This window comes from Scatophagus argus, chromosome 21 (genome assembly GCF_020382885.2).
Source record: "Scatophagus argus isolate fScaArg1 chromosome 21, fScaArg1.pri, whole genome shotgun sequence".
Lineage (NCBI taxonomy): Eukaryota > Metazoa > Chordata > Actinopteri > Scatophagidae > Scatophagus > Scatophagus argus.
This window is the reverse complement of record NC_058513.1, coordinates 17,916,566-17,925,643: the sequence shown is the minus strand read 5'-3', so window position 1 is coordinate 17,925,643 and position 9,078 is coordinate 17,916,566. Positions and strand designations below refer to the sequence as shown.

General features: G+C 45.3%; 1 protein-coding gene and 1 long non-coding RNA gene across 3 annotated transcripts in view; both read left to right on the top strand.

Moving 5' to 3' along the window:
• The window catches only part of ghrhr2 (growth hormone releasing hormone receptor 2), a 29,270-nt gene extending 22,325 nt beyond the window's left edge, over positions 1–6,945 (top strand). Inside the window, exons 3-15 of one of the 2 annotated variants that reach the window (XM_046376875.1) lie at positions 2,581–2,768; positions 2,924–3,047; positions 3,129–3,236; positions 3,790–3,899; positions 3,995–4,089; positions 4,180–4,312; positions 4,704–4,857; positions 4,934–4,994; positions 5,414–5,480; positions 5,759–5,850; positions 5,931–6,060; positions 6,178–6,219; positions 6,311–6,945. In XM_046376875.1, coding sequence (XP_046232831.1) covers positions 2,700–2,768; positions 2,924–3,047; positions 3,129–3,236; positions 3,790–3,899; positions 3,995–4,089; positions 4,180–4,312; positions 4,704–4,857; positions 4,934–4,994; positions 5,414–5,480; positions 5,759–5,850; positions 5,931–6,060; positions 6,178–6,219; positions 6,311–6,403 — 1,278 coding nt within the window. In that variant the 5' untranslated portion in view covers positions 2,581–2,699 and the 3' untranslated portion in view covers positions 6,404–6,945. Of the gene's footprint in view, positions 1–2,580; positions 2,769–2,923; positions 3,048–3,128; positions 3,237–3,789; positions 3,900–3,991; positions 4,090–4,179; positions 4,313–4,703; positions 4,858–4,933; positions 4,995–5,413; positions 5,481–5,758; positions 5,851–5,930; positions 6,061–6,177; positions 6,220–6,310 lie in introns of both variants that reach the window. The other variant, XM_046376874.1, reaches the window with a different exon arrangement.
• A 1,043-nt stretch (positions 6,946–7,988) lies between these two features.
• On the top strand, positions 7,989–9,073 carry LOC124052519. Its single transcript, XR_006842016.1, has 3 exons — positions 7,989–8,217; positions 8,366–8,477; positions 8,877–9,073. It is a non-coding gene; the product is annotated as an uncharacterized LOC124052519 (long non-coding RNA).
• Positions 9,074–9,078: the final 5 nt, after the last annotated feature.

Sequence of the window (9,078 nt, the reverse complement as noted above, 5' to 3'; positions counted from 1 at the left end):
GTGGTCAAAATGATGTGTTATCTCGCGTGTTTGCATCTCTGTCTTCTGAAATAAAACTGATTTCAATATCAGCTGACTACAGATGTGGTTTTGATGTTATTTATAGAGTTCAGCAACAAATGAGAAGAAAAATCCCCAAAATAGTCTGTAAGGTACCGAGCAGCGAGACGCAGGTTTGTGGAGGATTAAAAAGTAAAGTGGGCCCTAAAAGAGGACAACACAAGCAGAAATAAACTCAAATTCAGCCAAACTTCGTTCAAACCTTCAAAACCTTATTTCAAATCCCAAAAGAGCTCAAAACATTTCCAAAGGTACCCGATATGTGTGGCTGGATTTGTTCAAAATCAGAATCAGAATCAGAATCAGAATCAGAATCAGAATCGTCTTTATTGCCATCTCAGTGAAGAGGTTTCACATTACTAGGAATTTGTCTTGGTGATGGGTGCAAACATAGAATATAAGAATGAGTATCATAACAATAGAATAAAATAAAATAAAATAGAATAAGTTAAAACAAAATAAAATAAGATAAGTAAACTGATGCATTTAAAATATTTGTAAAGTTTTTAAAGGGGAGATAAATGGAAGAAGAGCCCATAAATACAAAAAAACGTTATTTATTTCCACGTGGTGTTTGTGTGCGCGAGCCGTCCGGACTGAACAGAAGCTGCAGTAACAGATCAGTGTGGTGGGCACACAAAGGTCGGCTCTTGGCACATAAAGCGGCGAGGCCCCGGGGACTGAACAGTGGACCCTTGTGTCACTGCCTGTGGCCTCTCACCACCACACACTCACTGCCAACTTTTACACCGAGTCGAGAAACCATTCAGCTCCCGGAAAACAGCAGTGGAATTACTGACGGTCAGATCTGTTTGGGAATGTTGAAGCCGCGATGTGTTGGCAAGACGAGACTCTTTGTGCCTTCTTTCTTTCCTTTTCTCTCCTCCTCCTTTCTTTCTTCATTTTTCCCCTCCCTTTCCCTCTCCTTTTTGGAAACCTGCCAGGCGCAGCAGCTGCCATTAGCTGTGTGGCTGAAGATGATTGGATTCATCCCGTGGTGGGAGGTCACTGTGGGCCAGGTGCAGCCGTGGGATCCTTCTCTGCCTGAAGATCTCCCTTTACACACCCTTTAAACCCTCATGTGGTCAGCAGTCTGTTTACCTGCAGGAGCCACTTCACTGACTGTGGGATATTTCAGTCTTTCCATGCACATTACAGGAAGTGAAGGTTTAAAGGCTTTTCACATGTGAACGGGACAGTTTGACCTTTTGTGAAGTGTTGAGTTAGACACTCTGGTGAATATGAAGCTACAGCCAGCAGCTAGTTAGCTTAGCATAAAGGCTAAGGCTCCCACTCCATCCAAAAGTGACAACCATCCTTCTCTATTCTCTGTTGATTGAACAAATAGCTATACTCCAAACATATGATGAATCCAGAATATCCAGACGCCCCCTGGTGGCTGGCTGCAGTACAGCTCATAAACCCCTCCTCCTCCATGTTAGCAGATGGGACATGAGCCAAACACACAAAGTACACATCAAATAAATTTTAGGTAGTTCTTATCACACTGATGTTTGTTCAAGTGTTCATGACTGACAGCTGAGCGCTGCTCCTGATTGGCTCAGACGGGTTTGTGAGCGGGAAGTGGCTCCACTTCACTCCACTGCCTCCAATGTGGAGGATATTTTTCCTCAGCCTAAGATTGTTTTTTTTCCCAGTGTTTTCTGGCTGTTTGTGAAGTTTGCTTTCCATTCCGATGTGAAATAAACTCAAGTGCCTCACAGCTTGAGAGTGAAGGATCTGTGAGCTGACTGTGACAGTAGATTCAGATCAGTGCTGACTGCACAAAGCACTTCACACCACAGTAACAAGTTGTCTGAGTGCCAGTTCAGTCTCCAGGCTTCTCTGACTGTAAAACTCTTAACAACACAAAGACAAAGAACTCGCCCTGAAAACACGGCTTTATCCAAATCAGACAGACAAGTTGTGGATTAGACCATGTGGATTAATCCGCTGCTCCCAAAAATGTTGTTGTAAATTGTCAATAGTGGCATAACTAAAGCCGCCACACAAATGTAGTGGAGTAAAAGTATTATGAGGCACAGAATGGAAATGTACAAGTGAAGTACAAGTACCTTGAATTTGCAGTGAAGTGTACTTTCTGGCTGTAACTCTCTGAGATCAAACACTAGAGGGAGACGTTGCAGCCTCCTCTGACTACACACCACAGTGTCAGTGTGAGATGTACGAAACTCCTTCAAAACAAGAGCTGAAGTGTGTTTAGGAGCTCAGACTGACTGTTTCCATTGATCTCACAGTAAAGCCATCAGTATACCACAACACATCCTGAGTATTACTGCAGTTTGTATCCCTCTTTCACAGCATGTGCTGTTTTTCAGTTGAATTTTACATTAAAGCTCCAGCTGTGGGAGGATCAGGCAGTTATGTAAAGTACAAACCATGAAATGAAACATTCAACCGCCGTGTTTTTGTCTTAAGGACTCTTCAGTCGTGTCAACTGTGTGCAGCATAAATTATCCAGCGAATGAACTTGTTTTCTGTTTTTCCTCCTGCTGTCAGGTGAAGTCATCCTGCGAGCTTCGGTCGTCTTCACTTCAGTCAGCTGCACGGACGGAGGACGTAAACGTTGGATGTTTCAGTGGAATTTGGGAAACCAAAGCTAAAGGTTTTAGTTTTTAATGGAGACTGAAACCATGACCTTCAGTGTGACTGCTGCCGTTTACGTCCTGATCATCACAAGATGTCTGGTAGGTTATCGTAAACAATTAGAAACACAATTATTTCTCATTTATTTATGTATTTATGTCACTGTGTCTCCGTTATTAGTTGATGCCATGCAGGAGGATGAAAAGTCTTTGAAAACTAAGGAGTTTAAAAGTGAAGGTCAGTCTTTGTTTTTCAGGTGTCATCAACTCATCCAGAGTGTTCAGTTGTTCTTCATCTCCAGAAGAAAGAAGAGGAGTGTAAGCTGAAGATGAAGGCGTCTGCTGCAGCTTCTCTTCGCTCCAGCAGTAATGTGACCGCAGGTAAACCTTCCTTTGGATTCGGATAAAGAAACGTCTCTTTCTCAGCCCGTCCTCACGTGTTGACCACTTGTTTAACATCAGGCTGTGTGATGGAGTGGGACGGACTGAGCTGCTGGCCAGCTGCTTCTGAAGGACAGACCGTCTCCGTCCTCTGTCCTCCGCTGCTGCTGAAGCCTGAAACGCCTCCAGGTAGACACCACGACATTTTCCACAAAGTCTGTACAGTCTGAGGAGACGAGATCAGATTTTGTGATATTAGTAAAAAGATTCAGTGTTTAGACACTGTGAGCGTCCACCAGGATCTTCACACCTTATAAACAGATTTTAAACCTTGAATCTCATCCCTGGAGCTGATTTGAAACTTCTGACTTTGAGTCTTTTAGGTGATTTTCTCTGATGCTTTTGTTTTGTCTGGTTGCTGCACTCGGATCTCCCTTCTTCCCAATGAGATTACCAGATTAAATAAAGGTTAAACCGACATTTAATCAGGCAATTACCTGATTACCTCATCTCAAGCGCTCTTCAGTGTGTGTGTAGCTTATGGATCTTTAGATTTTTTTTCCTCACTTGTCTCTGAAGCAGTAAAGTCAAATCATAAAGCATATAAAGTCAACTAAATTCAGTATCATAACGTTTCCTGTTTAAACTACAAACTCCTGAGAGACTAAGTTACACGGCGCCGCATTCAGATTGTCCTGGAAACAATGTTCACCTGCTTCCCTGTGAAACATTTTCCTCCCAGTTGTCATCACTCGGAGCTGCATGGCTCGAGGATGGAGCGAAGCGAGTGTGCCGTATTACGAAGCCTGTTACCACGAGGCTTTAGAGGAAGACGAAGACATGAGGACAGAGGTACGGCGAGTTTTACCATCTGCATGAAGCTGTCCCACCACACGTCTGGTTCTTTAAGCCTCTAACTGCTGACGTGTCGTGTTTTACTCCAGAAGGAGTACTTTGAAACCCTGAAGGTGGTCTACAGCGTTGGATACGGAGCCTCTCTGGCTGCTCTCCTCGTCGCTGCTCTGCTCCTCTGCTGCTTCAGGTTGTCTTGATGTCATCCGTGAAACTGAAGTTTTATCCTGAAACTGGAATGAAAGCAGTCAGTCTCTTCTCTGTGCATGTTTCCTCTCAGGAAGCTGCTGTGCACGCGGAACTACATCCACCTCAACCTGTTCGTCACCTTCATGCTCAGGAGCCTTGCTGTGTTCATCAAAGATTCAGTGCTGTTTGCAGACAGAAGCATGGACCACTGCACGGCGTCCACGGTAAGGCCGCTAACGGCTGTTTCCTTTTTACTGATGGATCAGTTAGTCAACAAACAAACAAACAAACCAAAAAACATTGGTTACGTTTCATAACCCCAGATTCTATGATTATAGGCGTAGCCGATCACAGCTTTCCTGAGATGGAAACAACACTCTCATATTTTTTGTCCAAAACCAAAAGTTATTCATTCTGACAAATCTGAGAAATTTTGGCCTTTTTTTCATTCTTTTCGCTTGTTAAATGACTGAAATGCGACTAAGTTTTTAGGTGTATACTGCTAAATGAAGGGACCCAGATGCAGCAGACCCTCTGCAGCCTCACCACACAAACGTACTGACTTCCTTCTTGTGTTGGAGTTTGAGTCGTGTGGCGTTCGTGTGTTGGTCTCAGCTGCAGTGCAAAGCAGCAGTGACCTTCTTCCACCTGTGTGTGTCGGCCAACTTCTCCTGGCTGCTGGTGGAGGGTCTGTACCTGCACACCGTGCTGCTCTTCACCTTCACTCAGACCGGGAAGCTCCTCCGGATCTACGCCACCGTCGGCTGGGGTGCGTCCTGCATTCACGCACACATTCACGTGCGTCCACCTGCAGTGCTCTTCATTTTACTCGTCTGGTGTTGTAGGCGCTCCGTCAGTGACCATTGTGATCTGGGCCCTGCTGAAGAAGCAGCTCGATGACGAGGGGTGAGTAAAGCAGCAGACACACCAGACTGACATCAGGTGATGATGAGGGAGGCCCACCGAGGTCACCTCAGGTCGCCTCAGGTCGCCTCAGGTCGCCTCAGGTCACCTCAGGTCGCCTCAGGTCACCTCAGGTCACCTGAGGGCCCAAAAGTTGCACTTGAACAGCACAAAGACTACAGTTGATTTCCATGTAGTACAAATGTTCTGTGTTACCAGCAGGTGGCAGTAGTCTGTAGTCTTCATGGGTGATTGATTGATCCGTTGTCTTGTTGTTCTTCCTGTCTTTCATGTAAACTGAAACTGCCTGGTTAGTTGAATTTGGTTTTCTTGTTTTTCTCTTGTTTGGTTGTGACTATGCAGATAATTTTCATATTTTCCCTTAGCGTTGATGGATGTTAATGTTTCTGTGTGGTGTTCAGGTGTTGGGACAACCTGGAGAGCCGCCTGTGGTGGATAATCAAGATTCCCATCCTGCTGTCTGTCTTTGTAAGCACATGCTCTGCCTTCATGTCAAACTGTGGGCTCACGTGTGGACACAACTTAAACTCTGACAGAGGAGGTTTGATGTTGTGACGACTAAATGCTGTGGACCTTCAGACAGCAGATAAACAACTCATTAAGCAGAGCTTTTGTTCCTTGGCTACAGGCTGGGAAAATGATCGTAAAAGGGATCAAATCTCAGATATTTTGGAACATTAAATGAGACTTCAAAATGCGACACACGGACAGGAAGCAGCAGTTCAGTCTTGTGTTCTGACCCACAGGTGAACTTTGTGATCTTCCTGAACGTCAGCAGGATCATCGTTCAGAAGACAAAGGCCACACATGTGAACCGAAGTGAGACGCACCTGTACAGGTAAGCCTCAGCCATCGACTCACCTGCCTCTGACTGTCTCCTCCTGTCCGTCTTTGACCTCCCTGTCCCGCCTCCTGCAGGAGACTGGCTCGCTCCACCCTGCTCCTCATCCCTCTGTTTGGCCTCCACTACGTGGTGTTTGCACTGTTCCCGGAACACGTTGGCGTCAGGCCTCGGCTCTTCTTCGAACTGGTTTTAGGCTCCTTCCAGGTAACGTGTGCTGCTCGTTCAGAAGACAGACGAGTCAGTTGTCTCGTGTCCCAAACAGCTGCTGATTAACTGAAAAGACAAAGACTTCCCTAACTTGTGTTTTTCATGTTGCTGCAGGGTTTTATTGTAGCTCTGCTGTACTGTTTTCTAAATGGAGAGGTGAGCTACGCTTCCACAAGTTAATCAGTCTCGGGTTTGTCAGAAACAACAGCCTTAAAAATATATATGTATGTATACATTTCTCTTTCAGGTCCAAAAGGAAATCCAGAGGACAGTGAGAAGGTGGTGGCCTGAGACAAAAACTAATGCCATCAATCTCCCAACCCAAGAATTCGTCCCCTGAAGTCAACAAAAGACAAAACAAACTCACAGATTCCCTCCTCAGGTTGTAGTTTGGTATTTATTAGTTTCCTTTAAAGACATTTTGTCCCCTTGTCATTAGCCTCATTTTCAGTTTAATACATTAAAGTTTGAAGTTTGAAGTTTGAAGTTTTAAGCAGTGGTGTAAAAAGAAAAAAAATAGATAGATAGATAGATAGATAGATAGATAGATAGATAGATAGATAGATAGATAGATAGATAGATACTTTATTGATCTTGAGGGAAATTCAATATGCTAAAATATGAAAGTCTAATAAAGAGTCTGATATTGAATGTGCTCATGTCAGAAGTGTAGCAGAGTGGACGTGTAAAGTGTCAGGACACAGAAATACTCAGTACTGTACTGTACTGGAGTAAATGTACTTCAGTTTTGTTTGGTTAGATTTGAAGTACGTCACTCAGTGATTTGTTGCCTCCTGTTTGTTCACGCTTCACTTTGGCTTCATTGTGTGCTGATGTGAATTCTTATGTTTTCTGAGAATAAAATATTGGTCATAAATACGATGATAAGATTCACACCGGAGTTTCTTTATGCATTCAACATGTGTGTGCAGACTGAGAACAGTGTGAATACACAGCGAACACAGTGAGGCACCAGGCTGACATCTAGTGGTCAGATCACGACAGTGCAGCTCTGCCCTGACAACATACACAAAGTGAACTCTGCAGCTCACACACGTGCACTGAGGCCATGCAGACCACTCAGAGCCCTGAGACTCAAACCTTGAACTCATCTTGTGCAACTTAAACAAAGTGCATTTAATTTTCTTTGTCATTTAAGCTGATCTTCTTCATGAATACCAGCAGAACAACCTGTTTCCAGCTGTAGGTGGATATTAAACTTGTCCCCAGTTCAGAAGTCTAACAGTGAAAACGTCCCGTCGGCAGCAGACAGCTCTCTGTGGCCCATCGGGGACTTCAGGGGTCCCCAGGTACAAAGAAACAAAGAGCAGGCATGAACGAGTCTGTGGAGGAGCTTCAAAGTGGCTGTCGGGTGAAATCAGCGCTCTGCTGACTGATCCAAAACAACATCTCTGAGACCAGAGGGATGTGGGTTTGATGAGTCCACTTTGTGACAGAGTGGGGACTCTGGAAGAACAAAAAAGAGGAATCCCACCCTCCCCTTTCTGACATCTGAATGGTCTAACCCGCTGGTTCACATGGCTCCCTCCCCCAGTGTGTGTGTGTGTGTGTGTGTGTGTGCGTGTTGTCTTTGCCTCATCCAGCTGCAAAGCTCTGGGACTGTGAGCCTGGACTGCAGCTAAAATCCGACACAACAGTCAGTCTCTGTCGAGGACGAATCTTCACGTCTGCCGTCTTCCAGACACTTTCCAGTTTTGACAAGATGAATGGAGGCCTCGATGGGATCCACGAGCATGACGGGTCCTTCATGTTCTCCTCGGAGTCTGTGGGTGAGGGACATCCTGGTGAGTAGAGGACTTCCTGCTGCAGATTATGAAAGAGCTGCAGTGGTCATCATGTGTTTAACACCTTCAAGGTCAAAGGTCAAATTTGTTTTTGGGGGTTTAACTGCGAAGTATTTAGAGCATCGGTCCTGCACTGCGGTTTCAGTCCAGGCTTCAGTCCAGGCTCATGTGATGGTGTCGGGCTCTGCCCAGAGGAGGAACGTGAAGCAGAAGGTCACACGAGGAAGCAACGCGGCCTCCACCCACGTTTTGATGTATTTGAACCTTGTTTTTCAGATACGATCTGTGACCAGATCAGTGATGCTGGATGCTCATCTGAGGCAGGACCCTGAGGCCAAAGTGGCCTGTGGTGAGTAACGAACCGGCGAAATCACAGCAGTCATCACTTCAGTGTGATCTGAGACCCGGCGTCATCGTCAGGTCAGCATTAAACCGATGATCCTGCATCGCCTTGTCCTTTGGGGCGTGTTTGACCTGAGAGTAATGTGTTCCTGCAGGGACCTGGACCTGAAGAGACCCATCTACCAGAAGACGGCCGGTTATGGACACTTTGGCAGGAAGGAGTTTCTGTGGGAGGTCCCAGAGAACCTCAGCTTCTGCAGGTGGACGGTGGGTTTCAGAGGTTCCAGCTGTGGTTCATGACCTCACAGCCCCTCAACAGGAAGCTGAGATGTGAGCTGACTGATACTCAGCACACGTCTCACAGACACTGTGTGCGCAGTCGCATGCCTGCAGCTTCCATGTTGACGTGACTGTTTTCGGTATTTTGTATGATTAATAACAGCGAGTGTCTGCAAAGCTCTTAAACACACTAAAGACAGTCTTTTTAAGCTGTCTTGGTGTTCACACGTTACTCTTTTCACCTCATAGCCCAAGATGTTTCTTGTATATTATTTGGTATTTAAGGTCCAGTGTGAGGGATTTAGAGTCAGAAATGGAACATAATATTCATAATCATGATTTCATTAGTGTGTAATCACCTGAAATTAAAAATCTCTCTTATCTCAGAATGAGATATCAACACAGGAAGCAGGTCTGCCATGTCCCAGTGCAGCAGCGTCTCATCAGTGGGTTGACGCGCGGTGATACAGACAGAAAATAGTTCCGACATGAAACTGCTCACAGCGAGCTCTGTGGATGATCTCGAGTATGATTTTTATTGATTATCGAACAATAAAACATGTTGAGGCACTGACTTCAAGGCTGCACA